General features: G+C 45.0%; 1 protein-coding gene across 1 annotated transcript in view; it reads left to right on the top strand.

Moving 5' to 3' along the window:
• Positions 1-20,856, top strand: part of LOC309553892 (zinc metalloproteinase-disintegrin-like VLAIP-B) — a 127,374-nt gene that overhangs the window by 56,642 nt on the left and 49,876 nt on the right. Inside the window, exons 12-13 of the mRNA XM_082255378.1 lie at positions 7,092-7,269; positions 20,044-20,133. Of these exons, the coding sequence (XP_082111504.1) occupies positions 7,092-7,269; positions 20,044-20,133 (268 nt within the window). The remainder of the gene's footprint in view (positions 1-7,091; positions 7,270-20,043; positions 20,134-20,856) is intronic.

The raw sequence follows: 20,856 nt of genomic DNA, 5'->3' as shown, positions 1-20,856 counted from the left end.
GGATATCTAGTACAATCTCAGCATTTGCAGATGATACTAAACTAAGCATGCCAATATCTTCTATGCAGGATGTGGAAACCTTACAAGCGGACCTGAACAAAATAACTGGATGGGCAACTACATGGCAGATGAGGTTTAATGTTGAAAAATGTAAAGTAATGCACTTGGGGGCCAGAAACCAGAAAGCAAGCTACTCACTAGGGGGGGAACCTCTGGGTGAGTCTAGGATGTAAAAAGACTTGGGGGTACTGGTAGACAACAGGCTTGGCAGTGGCATGCAATGCTAAGCCGCTGCAAGTAAAGCCAACAGAATACTGGGATGTATAAAAAAGGGGATTCACTCCAGAAATAAAGAGATTATTCTCCCACTCTACAAGACTCTGGTCCGGCCACATCTGGAGTATGCTGTCCAGTTCTGGGCACCGGTCCTCAGGAAGGATGTGCTGGAACTGGAGAGAGTCCAGAGAAGGGCAACAAAAATAATTAGGGGAATGGAGGACATCAGTTATGAGGAAAGACTACAAGCACTGAACCTATTCTCTCTGGAGAAGAGACGACTGAGGGGGGATATGATATCAATGTTCAAATACTGTACTGGCGACCCTAGTATAAGGAACAAATTATTCAGAGAAAGGAGATGCAATAAGACACGTGGCCACTCACTAAAACTAGAGGAAAGGCGGTTTAACCTTAAAATGCAAAGGGGTTCTTCACTGTAAGAGCGGTAAGGATGTGGAATTCTCTTCCACAAGCAGTCGTATCAGCAGGGAGCATTGATAGTTTCAAAAAACTGTTAGATGGGCACCTTAAAGACCACAACATACAGGGGTATACAATGTACGGTTAAAAGCAAACACACACACACACACATCATAGGTTGAACTGGATGGACTGGTGTCTTTTTTCAACCTCACTAACTATGTAACTATGATGTCATAGTTGCCAACATTTGACAATAATTAATAGGAATAGCTATAGCTTATGGTTGTGGGTATGGCCTTATGGTATGTGGCTTCAATTGCTGTGCCTTTTTCCCAGTTTGTCATGTTCAAGATGGAATAGGAGAGAAAAGTTTCCATTTTTTACTGTGTTTTTTTTTTCTCCAGGGGATAATGTACATGAAGTATTTTGTCCCATTTTACTTTGTGCTGTCTACGGCTAGCTGCACAGTCAGACAAGTTGCCCCCTTTGACTGATAGCGGCACTTTTCCCCATTTCCCTGCTTTTTTCAATCTCCCAGCACTTTCTTGATTGCCTTTGAACATTTTAGCTTACGAGCTACCCTTCCCCTGCTTTTCTCGTGAGACTCTGGTCTCTTGTTTGGAGAAGAATGCTGCTTGTCAAAGCAGTCGCCTCCTTGCTATCTGCGTTGTCGGATGGCAGTGGAGGGGTGCCCTGTTCAAGCTCAAAGATAGCCTTAGACAGCACTTAGTAAAATGGGAGAAAGTACTACATGTATTTTGTTCCCTGTGAAACAAAATACATTAAGCCCCGGTTCACATTTGTGCGATCACAGAGATCGCATGCAATTCGGAGCTCACTGCTCCTAAATTACATGCAATCTCTTGTGCGGTGCAAATTTCAGCCATACAGTTTGTATGGCTGAATTCGCACCGCATCCGCACTAAACACGCACATGACCCTTTTTTTATCCGCAGCAGAATCGGATCGCATAGTGGTTCACACTAGTGCGATCCGATTCTGTGCGAACTTGCAGATCGCACTGCGATATGCGATCGCAACTGGGGGTGTCGTTAACTTTTAATTGACACCCCCTGCGTATCGCATATGGCAGTGTGAACTGCCAGGGGTGCGCATGCGATGCGGGATCACGCTTCATATTCACAGCGTTCCCACATCGCACACACGTGAACCGGGACTAAAAATTTGAAGTGAGACTTCTTCTTTAGCAACCTCCCATCCGGCCACTGTATATAACGGCCGAACATGCGGATGGATGTACTTGTATATCCTCTCATACCAGGCGCTCATGCGCGCTCCCTAGAGCACTCAGCAGCAGTACCGTGACTGCTGTGAGTGGCCCTGGTACCAATCACAGTGATCACAGTTACAGTAGTACAAAAGGTTGTCATTGTTTACAACTGTGTGATCTCTTTGATTGGTCACAGCAATCACATAGTACCAGGGTGAATCACAGCAGCCCTGTACCATGTGATAGTAGTAAACAAGGGGTCATGAATGAAACCTTTGAACAGTCTTACCGATTGCTTATTACAGTGGTCATCAATGTGTTAAGCCATTACACTGTAAAAAAAAAAAAAATCCAATCACCTCCTCAGAATAGTACAGTGTCAGTATGGTTACACTGCACTGCTCTGGTGACAGTATGTGAAAAAAAATCTATAAATCAAAATTGAAAAAAATATACATATAATTTAAAGATTTATTTATTTTTACATACTGTCACCACTCAGTTTCCCTAATCACCACCGCACCCGTCACAGTGTCTCTGATCACCGCCACACCCGTTATATTGTCCCTAATCAACACCACACCAGTCTTATGCCCCGTACACACGTGCAGATCGTCGGCCGAACGATCGGCCGTCTTTTGTCCCCGGGCTGTCGTGTCTGTTGAAAAGTGCAAAAGACTGCACAAGAATTTTGTCCGCCGACTACAGCCGACTGAAGAAGTGATGTCATGTGATGGTTAACTTTCCCTGTGTTTTTTCTTTTCTGAGCATGCCCAGTCTTGCAAATCTGCTGTCTGTCGGCCGAATTCTGTATTGACTGGCGAACAATCGGCCGCTCTGGTGTCGGCATACAAAAATTTTAATGCTTGCACGACAGATTCTTTTCGGCCGAAAGTGCGCTGTCGGCTGTCGGAAGCATCATACTAACAAGCCGAAAATCGTCCAATCGGTCGTCGGCCGAATCTTTTCGGCCGACAATCTGCACGTGTGTACGGGCCTTTAGTGTTGCTGACCACCGCTGTACCAGTTACAATGTCCTTGATCACCACTACACCGGTTACAGTGTCCTTGATCACTGCCACACCAGTCATTTTGCCCCTTATATCTGCCACACCAGTTACAGTGTACCTGATAACCGCTACATCGGTTATAGTATCTCTTATCACCTCCACACCAGACACAGTGTCACTGATCACAGCCACATCAGTTACAGTGTCCTTGAGCATGGCCATACCAATCCCAGTGTCCCCTGATCACTGTCATACCAGTCATATTGTCCCAAATCACTGCCACACCAGTTAATGGGTTCCTGATCACTGCCACGCCAGTTGATGCATAATTTTTGCCCCTAGATATGCTGAAGGCACTCCTTGGATTTTTGGTCTTTCTCTGTGGTTGGGCTGTGAAACAGTCTCACACATGTGGAATTTCCATACTTGGGAGAATTTGGAGAATGTGTTTTGGGGTGTAATTCTAACTATGTATATGCTGTGTGTTAGGAATATATTATTAATTGATAACTTTGTGTAAAAAAAAAAAAAAAAAAAAAATTATTTTATTTTCTGCATTTTCCAAAAACTTGTGACAAAAAAATGAAATTGTCAAAAGACTTACTATGCTTTTCAGAAAATACCTTGGAGTGTTTTCTTTCCAAAAAATGTGATCATTTTGTTGATCTTTCTACTGTTCTGGTGCTCTAGGGCCTTTCACAATGGTGAGAGGTGATCAGGAAATTAGATACATAATTAAGGCTTCTTGAAAGCCCAAAGGTGCTCCTTGGATTTTGGGACTCTAGTCTATGCATCTAGACTGTAAAAAGTATCACACATGTAGTATCCTCATACTCAGGAGGAGTAGTAAAATGTGTTTTGGTGTGTGATTGTAAATATTTCTATGCTGTGTATGAATGTGAGAAATAACTTAATCAAAGGACAGCTTTGTGAAAAAAAAAATTTCATTTAATTTTCCAAAAAATTGTGACAAAAAAATCGCAACTTCCAAAAACTACCATGCATTTTAACAAATACCTTGGACTTCCTACTTTACAAAAAGGGGTCATTTCAGAAAAATTAGATTGGCAGTCATTACATTAGGATTGATCAATTCTCAGTTATATATCTCATAGTTTGTAGACTCTATAACTTTCACACAGGCTAAATAATATTCACTGATTTGGGTTATTGTTAACAAAAAATGTAGCAAAACAAATTTACCCTAAATGTATGAAAAATAATAATCTGTATTTTCTTTGATTATATAGCAAAAAAAAAAAACCCAGTGGTGGTTAAATCCCTTCAAAAGAAAGCTCTATCTAACTAAAAAAAAACACAACTAAATTTAATTTGGGTTCAATTTTGCATGACTGAGTGATTGTCATTCAAAGTGTGACAGTGTTCATAACTGAAAAATGGCCTGGACTGGAAGAGGGTAAAGTGTCTGGTACTGAAGTGGTTGAGGTACTTTCAGTTACTTTTTTCAAATTTTTTCTGAAAAAATGTTTTTCGTTTGGGAAAGGAGAGTTCAGATTTGATGTTTAGCCCACACTGGTGTGATTTGACATTTCAAAATGGCATGACAAATCACACCCCATTGCTGACAATAGAAATGTTCAAATTGTTGTAACTCAAGCGGCAGTGACTTTGAAAAAGGTTCCTGCACTACTTTCTTGGGATTTTATTGTGACTTTCATAGACGTCTGTTAAATGAAGTTGCAAGCCTCAATTAAATCAGAGGTGCAAATTGCACTGATCTGCAGCTTTGAAATTGAGCTGAAGTAGCGCAACCTCAAAGCTGCACTGGTGCGAACCAGGGCTTAAGGCTATGTTTACACATGCAGCTTTACCTTATTTACTAAACTTGCAAAGTGCACAGTCTTTTAGGCTTTAGTAAATCAACCCCTATGTCTCCGTCTCACTGCCTGTTTTACCCCATAAATGCCACATCACTGTTGCAGCACAGTCCTAATCATCAAATAGCTCACATTCAGAAGCCGTACTGCCTTCTGAACACAACAGAGGGGATCATTTTTGCAGGGTCTGTGAAGCAAAGCATCACACCTCCATTTCCTGGCTTTTCAGCTTAAAGGGGGCAGTTGTGGGTGGTAAGAATGAGGCTTAAAGAGATTGTAAAGGGAGAAGGTTTTATTTTTATCTTAATGTATTCTATGCATTAGGATAAAATAAACCTCTGTGTGCAGAAGTCCCCCCTTAGCTCCCCTACTTACCTGAGCCCATCTCTATCCAGCGATGTTGCAGGAGTTTCTCAGCTGTCTGAGACTTACCTCCACAGAAAGCAGCGTGGCGTGATTGGATCCCGCCGCTGTCAATCAATTCAGTCAGCCAATCAGGAATGAGAGGGAGTGGGGTCGGGTCGTGGCTGTGTCTGAATGGACACAGGGGGCTGTGACTCGACTCGGGTGCCTCCATAGCAAGCTGCTTGCTGTGCGGGCATTCGACAGGAGGGTGGGGCCAGGAACACAGAAGAGGGACCCGAGAAGAATCCAGGCTGCTCTGTGCAAAACCACTTCACGGAGAAGGAAAGTACATGTTTGTCATTTAAAAAAAAAAAAAACAAACGAGACTTTTCATTCACTTTAACCACTTCTGGACCGGAAGGATTTGCCCCCCTAAAGACCAGGCCAGAGCTTTCTTTTGGTGGTATTTGATCAGCGCAAATTTTTATTTTTTGCGCTATAAACAAAAAAAGAGCGACAATTCTGAAGAAAAAAAAAACAAATATTTTTCACATTCTGTTATAAAAGATTCCCAAAAAAAATGTATAAATCAATTTTTTTCATCCTTTTAGGCCAATTTGTATTCTGCTACATATTTTTGATTAAGCGTATTTTGATTGGTTTGCGCAAAAGTTATCGCATCTACAAAATAGGGGAAAGATTTATGTAATTTTTATTTTTGTTTTTACTATTAATGGCGGCAAACTGCGATTTTTAGTGAGACTGCGACATTGCAGTGGACAGATCGGACACCTAACAGACATTTCTGGCACTTTTGGGGGACCGGTGACATTACTACAGTGCTAAAAATATGCACTGTTACTGTAATAATGACACTGCCAGGGAAGGGGTTAACCTAGGGGTGATCAAAGGGTTAAGTGTGTGCCTAGGGGAGTGTTTTCTAACTGTATGGGGGAGGGACTTGTGAAATGAACGCAGAGACCTCTGATCCTATATAGGAGGATCACAGGTGCTCTGTGATCATTTCGGAGAGAACAATGGTTGGCTGTGTTTACAACAGCAGACCATCCTTCTTAGCGAATGCGTCAAAAAAAAACTGATCGGATGAAAAACGGATGTAAACGGACAAACGGTCCATTTTTCATCCATTTTTGCATTGGTAGTGGATTAAAAAAAAAAAAACGGATGAAAAATGGATGAAAAACGGATGAAAATGGATGAAAAACGGATGGAAAACTGATACATTTTGACGTGACTGAACTGATGAACTGAATGGACCTTATGTGGGAAAGGGCTGTTAGGCTCCAAATACTGTGGGGTTGATTTACTAAAATTGGAGAGTGCAATATCTGGTGCAGCTGTGCATGCTATCTAATCAGCTTCTAAGGGCTCTTTCACACGGAGCGGACCGCATTGCGATTTTTTTTTTTTTCACATTTGTGTCATCCGCTCCGTATTTCCGCATATCATCCCATCCGTTTGCGGATGATATACGGACATAATGTAAGTCTATGGGCATTGCGATGTCAGCGGATGACACCGCTGACATCCGATTTTCCGATAGGGTTCTGTTCTGTTACGTTCCAAAAAACGGAACAGAACTGAAAGGAAGAAAATCGGATGTCAGCGGATGGTATTCCGCTGACATCCGCAATGCCATTGACTTACATTATGTCCGTAAATCATCCGGAAAAAAATAGGATGATTTGCGGACATACGGAGCGTGTGAAAGGGCCCTAACTTCAACTTGTTCAACTAGGCTTTGACAAAAAACCTGAAAGCTGATTGGTTTCTGTGCAGCAGTGAGCCAGATTTCGCACTCTCCGCTTTTAGTAAACCAACCCCATTGTGTTTCTTCATGTGCAAAATTATTTTTTAGCTGCTGGCCTCTCAACATGCAGAGATATGCCTAGTCCCCTGAAACCTGTATACCTCACCTTTATTATTGTGTATCTCCTTTTACAGCGGTGAAACTCCATACAAGTTCAGTTCCTGCAGTCATCAGGACTATCAGAAATTCATTGAAAATGATGTACCACTCTGTATGAAGAACAAGCCACAAAATGTTAATGTTATGAATAAACCAGTGTGTGGAAATCAATTCACAGAGGCTGGAGAGGAATGTGACTGTGGAACGGTGGAGGTAATAATGCTATGTCACCTATAAAACTGTCTGTTCAGAGAACATTCACCTTTTCTTTGATTTCTTTATTGTGCTTAGAAAAGATACTAGAGTATGCTGATTTCTTTGTGTAGTGCTACCCCCGCAGGAGACGCTGGTAAATAAGGAATCCCCCACCTTGCACAGCCAAGCACTCCAAATTTTCACAGCACTCCTGAGTAGGGTTGAGCGAACCTGGACTGTATTGTTCGTGTTCGTACCGGACTTTTGGGCATTCTGTACCCGGACCCGAACCTGGACATTTCACTGTATGTTCGGGTACTGTCCATTGTTCGGTAACGGTATTTGATGTTTTGGCGCGGTTTTAATGGCGCGCTTTCAACAGGTGCAAGGCAGCCAATCAGCAAGCGTTTAACTAGTGTGCCCTAGAAGTCATCACAGCCATGTCTACTAATGACATGGCTGTGATAGGCCTGTGTAGCATGTGACCCGGACTCTATATAAGCTGGAGTCACACAGCGCCGCGCGTCACTCTGATATAACTACTGTAGGGAGAGGTTCCTGACTGCTGCTGCTGAGGGAGAGATAGGAGTTTACTATAGGGCGAGGCTGGAGAGATTGCTTGTAGGGAAAGCATAGGAGGAACAATCTGCTTTATCATACAGCGATCTACATTGATTTGATTTTGTGGGGTGCAGTGCACGATCTTTTTGCCTGGAGGGAGAGATAGGAGTTTACTGTAGGGCCAAGCTGGAGAGATTGCTTGTAGAGAAAGCATAGGATAGGAACAATCTGCTTTAATCAGAGAGCGATCTACATTGATTGTATTGTGTGGGGGTGAAGTGAACGATCTTTATGTCTGACCTGAGCCAAGTGAGGAGGAGAAGGGAGAAACAAAAAAATGTTATCGGTCTGTTAGACGTGCGGTGCTGCACATTTCATGCAAACTCAGTGCATATGTGTGTGCTTAATCTGCATTTAAAAAAGAAGAAAACATTTTTTCCTTCATATTTAACTTTAAAGACTGTATGTCAGACAGACATTGCTTTTCTAACCTGCTCTTCAAAAAGCACCAATGTGAGGGGAAATTTTTTTTTTACAGTATTTAGGGTAAAAAAATAATTTTTCAGTTTTTCATTCAAATGGTTTTTTTTTTTTTATTCAATAGCGGAATAGAACAACAACAGTATCCAAACCTGTTAGGTGTGCGGTGCTGCACATTTCATGCAACCTCAGTGCATATGTGTGTGCTTAATCTGCATTTAAAAAAGAAAAAACATGTTTTCCTTCATATTTAACTTTAAAGACTGTATGTCAGACAGACATTGCTTTTCTAACCCGCTCTTCAAAAAGCCCCAATGTGAGGGGAAAATAATTATTTTACAGTATTTAGGGTAAAAAAAATATTTTTCAGTTTTTCATTCAAATGTTTTTTTTTTATTTTTTTTTATTCAATAGCGGAATAGAACAACAACACTATCCAAACCTGTTAGGCGTGCGGTGCTGCACATTTCATGCAACCTCAGTGAATATGTGTGTGCTTAATCTGCTTTTAAAAAAGAAAAAACATGTTTCTCTGTCGCTCATTGACAGACGCAGATTCCATCTCTTGATATCCGTAGGCTATTACTGCCCCCTACAGGAGTAGGACACTAGGCAGAAAAAAGTTCTGGCTACACCTATGGGCAGTCCCAGGGGGTATACCCTCTCTCTCCCTGCTATAGGATGTCAGTTTTTTCTGCCTAGTCAGGAGTAAGGACCTAAGTTCCTTGCTGGGATCTCTGGTCCTGGCAAGTTTTTTTTTAGATGAATCTTTTTTTTAGCTAGCTTTTTTTCTCCAAATTGTTCCTGTGAGATCTACAAGCAATTATGCCAGGTCTGGGCGACGGGCTGGATGCTGAGATCCTGTGGTCACCCCAGCCGGCCTACGAGCGCATGCAGGCCCTAGCTCCGCGCTGGGTCAGCCGCGACATAGTCCCGCTCGACAGGGACTGGCCCGCGGGTTAAACGTCCCACCTAGTCGCATACGACCAGTCGGCGACCGAGTCGCAGCGTCTCTTTTGGCCGACATCCCCCCCCACTGGGCGGCGAGGGGTTTTGTCTGGAGTGGCGCCCACTCTGTTCTAGTATGGTGAGTACATGTTACCCCCCTTTCCCTCATGGCTGACTCTGGGGTGGACGCCGGCCCCTCCCTGGGATGGTCGGACCCCCATTGCTCTGGGTTCCCCTCTATTCCTCTGTGCACCCCCCTCCGGTTGTGTCCCTCTCCCCCCCACCCCCCCATAGGGGGGGTTTGTGTGTGTGTGGGGTGGCTGGCACTGCGTGCAGGCCACTAAGGGGGCGGGGGGTGGGGGGTCCCGACGGTGCGGACAGCTGTTGTGTGGGGGGGCTGCCTCCCTGTCTCCCTGCCGATCGATCACCTGTTGGTGTTGGTGGGGGCCACCGGGGACCCCCCTTCCCGCCGCAGCACGCAGGGCCGCCAGTTTCTTGTAGCCCCTCGTGTAGTTCATGGCGGCGGCCATCTTGGTACACCCAGCTCGTTGTTCTTCAGAGCTGGGCTGCAGTGGGAGTTACTGGTGGCATGTGAGGGGGTGGAGCCCCTCCCTAGACCCGGGAAGATCGCTCCACAGGACTTCCTTTTCATGTGGACAGCGCTGAGAGCAGTCCTTTTGAACTCTGGTGCATCATGTGGTGAGCCTTTTGGGGGTCTCTCTTCTCTCTCTGCGGGGATCTCTAGGCACGCTGCCTGACCACTGGGGGGCGCTGTAGCGCTGGGTGACATTTAAAAACAAAAAAAAAAAAAACATGGACCCCACTGCACATGTGTCCCCACCTGATCCCCTCGAGGTGGCCGCAGGGCCCTCCAGTCCCCAGCTCACCATTGATGCACTTTCAGCGGTCCTGGAGTAATTTGTGTCCCAGGTGGAGGTGGCCTGTCAGGGACGGGGGGCTAAAAAGCGACCCCCGCCTACCCCTGTCTCGTCTGATGCCTAAGATTCTGATTCTGAGCCAGCTGCTGATGCGGGTCCCTCCTCTGGGGCTGCTGTCTCGCGCCCCGTCTCCTCTGATAGTGAGGATGACCTTTCTGCCTCCGCTATACCGCAAGTCAAGGCGCTGGTGGACACACTGATTGTGTCTGTCCGGGAGACCCTAAAGCTGGAGGTTTCCCCTGCGGATGCGACTGATATGGAAGTTGCCTTTGGCACTCGCAAGCCCTCCAGGGTGGCGAAGATGTTTCCTTTTCCCAAATGCTTTGACGATATCATTAAGAAGGAGTGGGTCCGTCCAAAACGACCCCCTGGGATGCCCAAACGGATTGCTAGGCGCTACCCGTTTGAAGAGTCCCTCCTTAAGAAATGGACGGTGCCGCCTTCGGTGGATCCGCCGGTCTCCAGGCTAAATAAGGCTACTGTTATCCCATTAGAGGATTCCCCGTCATTTAGGGATCCGGTTGAACGTAGGGCGGAATCTGTGTCCCGCTCTATATTCTCCCTGGCAGGGTCGGCCTTCAGACCAGTATTTATCATTGCTCTGGTTTCGCAAACATTGACGGAATGGGCCAAGTTGTTACGCCGTGACCTGGAAGGGAGAAGTCTCCCCCCTGCCGTGGCGGAGTTGCTGGACCAGATGGTGCAGGGGCTACAGTTTGTTTGTGACGCCGCGCTGGATGCTGCTCCATTGGTGGGGCGTGTGTCGTTCTCAGCGGTGGTCCTCCGGCGCATGCTATGGTTAAAGTTCTGGTCGGCGGATCAGGCTTCCAAAAAAGCCTTGACTGATCTCCCTTTTCAGGGGGATCGCCTGTTTGGTGCTACCTTGGGCAAGAGCACCTTTTTCCTGCAGGCTGCCAAGGGTAAGGAACCTCGTCGCAGACAGGGACCTTCCTTTTCAGCTCACAAGGATGTTTTTTCGTTCCTCCGGGACGGGTGATAAGGCGAAGCCCTCCAAGGCCCCCCCGGGGGGGTTTCAAGAGACCCTTGTCTGGTAAGCAAAAATCCGGTCTTTCCAGACCTGAGGATAAGTCCGCTTCGGCCTGAAGGTGCGCCCCCACCCACATCAGGGGTGGGGGGGGGCATCTTCGCCGGTTCCCGGACCCGTGGCTCTCCAGGATTCAAGACAAATGGGTTCACAAGGTCATATGGTCGGAACACAAGATCGAGTTTTGATCAGTTCCACCGGTGCGGTCTTCCCTTCCAATGTGCGACTGTCCCCGGATCGCCTAAGGGCTCTGTTGGGGGCAGTGCAGGACTTGATGCAACAGGGAGTGGTAGTTCCGGTTCCATGTGGGGAACTTTTTCGGGGCTTTTACTCAAATCTGTTCACAGTGCCCAAGAAAGAGGGCAAGGTGCGTCCAATTCTGGACTTAAAGGCGCTCAATTGTTTTGTCCAGGTGCAAAAATTCAAGATGGAGTCCATTCGCACAGTGGTGGCCTCCCTGCATCAGGGGGACTTTCTGGCCTCCATAGACATCAAGGATGCCTATCTTCACGTTCCCATTTACGCAGGACACCAGCGTTTTCTGCGCTTTGCTCTGGGAGAGGACCATTATCAGCTTGTGGCATTACCCTTTGGTCTCGCCTCTGCTCCCCGGGTCTTCACAAAGGTTTTGGCCCCAGTTCTGGTGCTGTTGCGGCAGCGGGGCATATCGGTTCTGGGCTACCTGGACGACCTCCTCCTCCGTGCGGAGTCTCCGCAGGCTATGTTGTCAAACTTGGAGATCACCATGACCTCTTTGGAAGAGTTTGGGTGGCTGGTGAACCTGCAGAAGTCATCCCTGGTTCCCTGGTTCCTGCGTTGTCCTGTCGTTCCCCCTATCTGGTGGTTCATAGGGATAAGGTGGTTCTTCGTCCGAATCCATCCTTCCTTCCTAAGGTGGTTTCCGGCTTTCACTTGAATGAGGATATTGTATTGCCTTCCCTGTGTCCTAAGCCCAGTCACCCTCGGGAGTTTGCGTTGCACTCCTTGGATGTGGTTCGGGCAATCAGGGTGTACTTGGCTACTACTGACTCTTTTCGTAAGTCTGATTCTCTTTTTGTGATCACGGATGGCCCTAGAAAGGGGTTGCCTGCGTCTGCCGCGACTATCTCCAGATGGATCAGGCAGACAGTGGTGCAGGCTTATTCTATTAAGGGTCGGGTTCATCCGTTCCCTGTTAAGGCGCACTCTACTCGGGCTCTTAGTGCTTCCTGGGCCTTCAGCCATCAGGCGTCGGTGCTTGCCTCTTTTGGCCGCAAGGTTTTGCTGGCTGCTGTTTGAGGGGACCTTTGGTCTACCTCGGGGGGTTCTGTTTTTTTTCAGGTGGGTCTCATCTTCTTGTTTCGATGAGTCCTCTGTTCTTCTGGTTGGCTCTGTTTTGGCCTTCTGGATTGGATTTTTTCTGTTATCCCACCCCTCATTTATGGCACTGCTTTGGGACGTCCCTAAGGATATCAAGAGATGCAATCTGCGTCTGTCAATGAGCGACAGAGAAAACTGGATTTTTGACTTACCGTAAAATCCTTTTCTCTTAAGCTCATTGACAGACGCAGGACCCGCCCCTCTATTTTGAGTTGGGTTGGTTTGATTTCTCTGGCACTGCTTTGTTACATAACTGACATCCTATAGCAGGGAGAGAGAGGGTATACCCCCTGGGACTGCCCATAGGTGTAGCCAGAACTTTTTTTCTGCCTAGTGTCCTACTCCTGTAGGGGGCAGTAATACCCTACGGATATCAAGAGATGGAATCTGCGTCTGTCAATGAGCTTAAGAGAAAAGGATTTTACGGTAAGTCAAAAATCCAGTTTTTCCTTCATATTTAACTTTAAAGACTGTATGTCAGACAGACATTGCTTTTCTAACCTGCTCTTCAAAAAGCACAAATGTAAGGGGAAAATAATTATTTACAGTATTTAGGATAAAAAAATTCTTTTTCAGTTTTTCATTCAAATGTTTTTTTTTTTTTTTTATTCAATAGCGGAATAGAACAACAGTATACAACCTGTTAGGCGTGCGGTGCTGCACATTTCATGCAACCTCAGTGCATATGTGTGTGCTTAATCTGCATTTTAATAAGAAAAAAACTTTTTTCCTTCATATTTTACTGTGACTTACAGCGTTTAGACAGACACTGCATTTCAAATCTGCTATTCAACAAGCACCAATTAAGGGGACAATTATTTTTCAGCTTTTCATTCATACATTACAGTGCGATACACCCATTGCATACTGTTGTATTGCGCCTTGCAATAAAAAAAAACATTTAGGGGCAAAAAAAGTTGATTGCGGCCCTGTCCGCGTATGTTACAGTGAGATACACCCATCGCATACTGTTGTAATGTGCCTTGCAATAAAAAAAACTATTTAGGGGACAAAAGAGTTTATTGCTGCCCTGTCCGCATATGTTACAGTGAGATACACCCATTGCATACTGTTGTATTGCACCTTGCAATAAAAAAAACTATTTAGGGGCAAAAAAAGTTGATTGCGGCCCTGTCCGCGTATGTTCAAGTGAGATACACTCATTGCATACTGTTGTATTGCGCCTTGCAATAAAAAAACATTTAGGGGCAAAAAAAGTTGATTGCGGCCCTGTCCGCGTATGTTACAGTGAGATACACCCATCGCATACTGTTGTAATGTGCCTTGCAATAAAAAAAACTATTTAGGGGACAAGCGAGTTTATTGCTGTCCTGTCCGCATATGTTACAGTGAGATACACCCATTGCATACTGTTGTATTGCGCCTTGCAAAAAAAAAAAAATATTTGAGGGACAAAAGAGTTTATTGCTGCCCTGTCCGCATATGTTACAGGGAGATACACCCATTGCATACTGTTGTATTGTGCCTTGCAATAAAAAAAAAACATTTAGGGGCAAAAAAAGTTGATTGTGGCCATGTCCGCGTATGTTACAGTGAGATACACCCACTGCATACTGTTGTATTGCGCCTTGCAATAGAAAAAACTATTTAGGGGACAGAAAGATATTAAATTGCGGCTTAGTCTATATCTGTACGTGTGAGATACACTCGTTGGATACTGTTGTTCTAGTCTGCTATTCAATAAACACCCATTTAGGGAAAAAATATTACATTGAGGCTTAGTCTGCATATTTTAATGTGAGATACACCCGTTGGATACTGTTGTTCTATTCTGCTATTCAATAAACACCCATTTAGGGAAAAAATATATGTTATAGATCAACAAGGCACACAGGTCTTGCATGGAGGCCCAGTTACTGGTGGTGAAGTGGTGCTGTTCCGCAGAGCGACTCATGCGTGCGTGCTGCAGCTGAAACTCCACTATGGCCTGCTGCTGCTCACACAGTCTGGCCAACATGTGCAAGGTGGAGTTCCACCTTGTGGGCACGTCACATATGAGGCGCTGAGCGAGAAGGCTGAAGTTACTCTGCAGCGCTGACAGGCGAGCAGCAGCAGGGTGAGAACGCCGAAAGTGCACACAGACGGCCCACACTTTCTACAGCAGCTCTGACATATCGGGGTAATTTCTAACGAACCTCTGCACCACCAAATTCAGCACATGCGCCAGGCAAGGGATGTGTGTCAAATCGGCTAGGCCCAGAGCTGCTACGAGATTTCGCCCATTATCGCACACCACCAGGTCGGGCTTGAGGCTCACTGGCACCAACCACTCATCGGTCTGCTGTTCAATGCCCCTCCACAACTTCTGTGCGGTGTGGGGTTTTTACCCCAAAACAGCCAAGTTTTAAAACTGCCTGCTGTCATTTACCCCTGGCTGTGCTGAAGTTGGTGGTGAAGGTGTTACGCTGACCGGATGAGGAGGTGGTAGAGGATGAGGAAGCGGAGTAGGAGGAGTTAGGAACAGGAGGCAAACTGAAGCGCACTGCAATCCTTGGTGGTGGAAGGACATGCGCCAAACTGCCATCCGCCTCAGGCCCAGCCGCCACTCCATTTACACAGTGTGCTGTTAGGGAAATATAACGTCCCTGACAGTGCTTACTATTCCACGTATCCGTAGTTAGGTGGACCTTGCCACAGATGGCGTTGCGCAGTGCACACCTGATTTTGTCACCCACTTGATTGTGCAGGGAAGGGATGGCTTGCCTGGAAAAGTAGTGGCGGCTTGGCACAACGTACTGTGGGACAGCCACCGCCATAAGGCTTTTAAAACTCTGCGTCTCCACCAGACGGAATGACAGCATTTCAAAGGCCAGGAATTTTTAAATGCTGGCATTCAGGGACAGGGATTGCGGGTGGGTAGGGGGGTACTTCCTCTTCCACTCCAGTGCTTGGGAGATAGAAACCTGAACGTTTCCATGGGACATTGTGGAGATGGTTGTTGGTGACCCAGGTGGTGGTGTTGCTGGCAAATCCTCTGTTTGCGGGGTGGCAGGTGCCATTGTCACTACAGAGGTGGATGAAGAGGTCGAGACTGCAGCAGAAGAGGAAGCAGGAGGAGCCAGAGACCTTTCTTGGTTTTTGAGGTGTCTACTCCACTGCAGCTCGTGCTTTGCACTTAGATGCCTGGTCATGCAGGTTGTGCTGGGTCAGGGTTTGAGATGTCAGCTCCTGCCTCTAGACGCATTGCGTCTTCAATAGACTTCTTCAGTGGACCCCACTGAAGAAGTCTATTGAAGACGTAATGCATCTGACGGCAGGAACTGATATCTGAATCTCACCCACGTCCAATACTGAATTGACGGCTGCGTGTCGGTGGATTGTACTTCATGCTGTATACAGCTGGCACGGCTCATAGTGCTGCTCAATGTGAGTGAGCCCATTTTATTGTGTTTTATAATAAATTCATGTTTACAGAGAGCACTAGGCACTTTGCTTTTTATTTCATATGGCCAACTATCATGCAAGCATCTGAATAAAGAAAGAGTGGAATCCTGATTGACCCAGGGACATCTATCCATCCACACTAAACTCAATTATCCCCAAAGGGGAACAGGGTACTTTGACTCCCTGGTAAAACAGGAGTCAAAGCTGGAGGTGAGCTGCTAGTGAATACCGGTGGTAGATTGTCATTGGAGGACTTTATTGCTTTTTTAGATTTTTTTTAAAGTTAGTATATTTTTGGATAGACACACTGTTATATGAATCTCACTTGGGTTGTTTTGTGATTTAGCTACAGTTTGACACAGATCATTTATTTTTATATATATGCTTTCACATGTGTAGCAATTTTTGTGCACATGGATCACAACTTTGATAGAGATGACTGCGCTGTACTGACTTTAGTCTATTAAAACGCTCCTCAGCTTCCTCCATCACATCACTTGCTTACAGTCCAAAAATCAGAGACCCAGCTGGCACACTGTTAAATGATCTGACAAAAAAGGCTGCAGCTGCCTCTTTCACTAGCCCTCCTGGTTAATCTTCCACAGTCCTCCCAGACTGACTCTACAACCATTTCAGACTGCCACTCCTCAGTCCTCTCAGTCTGCCCCTCAGTCCTCCCCAACTGTCTTACTCAACAGCCACCTGGCTGTCTTCTCCTTGGAGATTTAATGGATGCGCTCGCTGGCTCCTGCTTTCTTCACACCTGCTCCCATGCCACTGGACAGGACTCCTCCTTGGGTTATCAGAGAATCCCTCCTGCAGCAGAGTTCCCAGACCCGAGGTCACCCCTCCCCTCCCCCAGACTAGGGGGCTACCCTTAAGGGTCTCCGACAGTCTCCTCTGCACTTCATCTCCAGATTTCAACCGAACTCCACTGCCCCTGCTGGCCTGGCTCTATATATTTATGAGGTCCCCTCCCCCTGTCAGCCCATTTGGACAGGGATTGGTTGGTGCCCTCTTCAATACTCCAGGCAACTCCTCCTAACCTGCCTCCCATTCTTCTGGACGTTTCTCAGAGTTCCAGCAAGCAGGGGGAGGTAACAGAGATGCTGCCTAATGAGTAATTTCAGCCTCCCTGAGTCACTCAAACCCCGACCCAGAATAAACCCAGGCCTGGTTGACAGCCAAGCTAAATTTACCTACGCTGACAATCTATGTACATTCCCATTATAGCACACTAGAGGGTGCTACATATTTTTTGCTATAAAAAAAGGATATTAGAGATTAAATGCTAAACAAAACCCAGATAGAACATAAAAGAGGTTTACTTATAAGGGAAGTACAACATCCCATAGCTAGCAGTGAATAAAAAAAGAAAAAATAATACCTTAGGATTTTGATTTATAAATAGCTATTCATTTTTTATGTGTTGTAATTTGACTTGATTAAAAAGTGTCATGTTCTCTAACTGTTTTGATGCTGTCCATCCAGTCCATGTTAGGGGAGGAGACCTGATTTTTCTCTGCTGCAGTAACACTTACAGGTCCCCACCCAGTGTCTGGATAGAGAAAGGAAATTCAGCACACTGATGAGCTAATTTCTCTGTCACTCCTCCTATCGGCATACTTCTTGCACTGCAGCACAAGGAATTTAAAACTTGTGCTGCTTCTCCCTGCCCCATTATGAGCTCTGTTTTACAGGGACTGCAAGTGGTTGATACCAAGTCGAATTCAGGTACTTACACTGCACTGTATTTAAAAATAAATTTCATGATGTAGTGAAAAATACAGAGCTACAATAATTTGTGTCTTCTTTATCTGACTGCAGTTCAGCTTTAAGCATTAGACCCCTTTCACATGGGGCCATCTAGGAGCATGCCTTCCAGCATTTTAGTGCGTTCCGGAAGGGCAGGTGCAGCGTCCAACCCCGCTGTATACAGCCTATCAAAGTTTATGGCATGCCATAACTGAATGGAACTGAATGCTGTACTGAGTGGTACCCACATTTGGAGCCCTGTGTGTTCAGGGACGAAGGTTGTATAGGGCCAAAAAACATGGATAATCTTTGATACAATATTTAGTCCCGTCCATAGACTTTGACAAGCTGCATGCAGTGGGATTGAATGCAGCACCTCCTGGGTGGGCTTATTAAAATACAGGGAGGGACACATTACTCCTAGATGGCCTTGTGTGTAATGGGCCATAAGCACCTAGGTTAGGCTGGGTCTATAATAATAATAAAATGTAACCGTTGTTAGCAGTCATCCATTAGCAGCGTACTGAAATCAAAGTGATGTTTATGAGACATCTGTTGACAAGCAGCTAAATATATGAAAGATAAACTGCTAACACTTAAGAATTTGGCTCATTCATCCCAATGCACTTCACAGGACTGCTACTTTAGCCAGCTGTAAAATGCATCATAAAATGAAAAAGGTCTGCACAATCACATTAAGCACTGGAGATTTTATTGGAAATAAGCAGAGTTTAGCAGTATTTCACTGGATGTATTGATGCCTTTTACACAGAAGTACTTACTCATAAGGCTAATTTCATTACAGATGACAGCCTGAATAAACAGCATTTACCAGCCAACTGACTAAAAACCCACTTATCTTTCAAGATTCTGCTGTCACTGTACTGCATGCTGTTTTAAAGTTTTAACACCCTTCTAATGCATTGATGATTCCTAACTTAAAACATACAATAATTTAGATCCCAAATAAATAGGTTATTATCTCAGAGATTAAATTGCCCATGCGGCACTAGATTACACAATGCAGGCTATATAGACCAGCCATTCTCAACCATGGTTCCTCCAGAGGTTGCTAAGGGTTCCATGGGCTGTGGCTGACTGACCTTCCATTTACATAATTTTAGGACCATTGCAACTTGGCAGAACTAGCAGCTTGACACCAATGACCCTGTCTATAGGAGTTGCATTCTTCCTACTGACTGTCAATGTAAAGAACATATTCTCCATAGACCCACTATAAATTGGTTTTAATTTAATAGGGTTCTGTGAAACCTAAAAACAATTTTAGGGGTTCCTCTGTGAGTGCCAGGAAACTGGAGTGGTGAACTTGAGCTTGGAAACACCGGAATCTTCCCAGTGGAAATATGAAGTCAGGTGACAAGCTATGTTTGGCAGCAGCCAGACAGACAGGTGCAGAATTACGATCAAGTTCAAAGTCAAGAACAAGCAGGAGTCATTAATTTGCTGGCAATGAAGTACCAAGTCAGGAGGCAGGACTATGGCCAAAAGTCCAAGCCAGGGTCCATAACACAGATTAGCAGCAGACATAACAAGCAGAGGTGAACCAAAGAGAGGTGTCAGGCGTAGCCGGGTCAGTAATGAGGTAAGCAGACTTTCAGGAACTCAAAATTCAGGAACCAGAGCTAAAGACATTCCAGCAATGAGGCCGGGCAGATCTCAGGTTTGAATAGCCCTTTGGGTGCCAGAATCTGTGGGCATGCGTCATGTTCACATAGGCAATGAGGACTATGTGTGGTTTTGTACATGCGCGTTCTTGTCCTTGCACAACTTGTAAAGCTATGCTCATAACCCTGCACATGTACACGGAAATGAGCACCTGCTGCACCAGAATTACCACTTGCTGCACAAGATTCCTGTCATTAGGAAGGATTAAAAATAGTTCATATTGATTAAGAAAGTTTAGTTCCACTTTACAGTGCAAGGAAACTTTCAAAAAGTTTTTTTTCTACCCTTACTATGCTTGTCTTATACCCACCCACTCCATGTCATGAGTCATCTCTGATGAATCCTATCTATATTAACAATATACAAAGTCTTTCTAAATGGCAAAGCAAGTCTAGCCAAGAAAGCAGAGAACTATGGAGTGGCCACACAGGCCCAGGTTAGAAGTGGTAGACTGCTCCTTACTTCATTTTTTTTTCTTTTCTTATATGACCCTGGAAAGATTAAAATAAGGATTGTTATCTGCCAGAAAATGGTCATCATCTTGTCATTAAACAGTGTAAAAAGTACAGCCAGCTATTCTCATGTATAATTTACACCTTTTCCTTCCATTTACAGGAGTGTAAAAACAAGTGCTGTGATGCCACCACCTGCAAACTCAAACAGGGTGCTCACTGTGCAGAGGGAGAGTGTTGCCAAGATTGCCAGGTAATACTCAAATGTTATATTCAAATGAGAAAAATAAAATTGTTCTGGAACTTGACAAAGAGAGGAGCAGAGACTTAGAGAGATAAGATGGGTAGAAAAGCAAACTTTAGTATTAAATAATATGGCATCTTTTTTATTTCATTTTGTGTGTGCAATTTTGTGAAAAAGATACTGGTCTGGATACTGGTTTGAAATAGTTCAAAAGAGAAGTGCTGGGCCCTTGGGTAGAGGGTGGCAAGGGTGTCCTAGTATTTTTTCATAGGTTTCTTTGGCAGATCCCTATATATACAGGATCCTTACAGGTGGTCCTTGTAGAACTCTTCAAAGATCAAAAATGACTGAAGCACCAACCCACTGCTCAGTGCCTAGAATGGACTTTATTAGAAGTGGCAGTCAACAAATGAAAGCCAGTGTATTTCAGAAGCTAAAACTCTCTGCTGCTTGCTGTTGGCATATATGAGAAATAGAAACGTCTCATCACTAATAACATTGTAAATAGTCCAGACTTTAGAACTACCACTGTCCTGATGAAGGGAGGTAATTGTAGCTCCTGAAATGCGTTGGCTTTATTTTGTTTGCTGCCTTGTCTAAAAAAGTCCATTGTAGACATTAACTAGTGAGTTGGCTCTTTTGACATTTCTTATCTTTGCACATTTCTTTCACGTTTTTTACTTAAATGTCCTTGCCTACATTGTGAATACCAGTAAATATTGCTGGGTGTGC

Source organism: Pelophylax lessonae (genome assembly GCF_965119305.1).
Source record: "Pelophylax lessonae genome assembly, chromosome: 4".
Classification (NCBI taxonomy): domain Eukaryota; kingdom Metazoa; phylum Chordata; class Amphibia; order Anura; family Ranidae; genus Pelophylax; species Pelophylax lessonae.
Note: the sequence above shows the minus strand (reverse complement) of the source record. Positions and strands in the feature narration are given on the sequence as shown.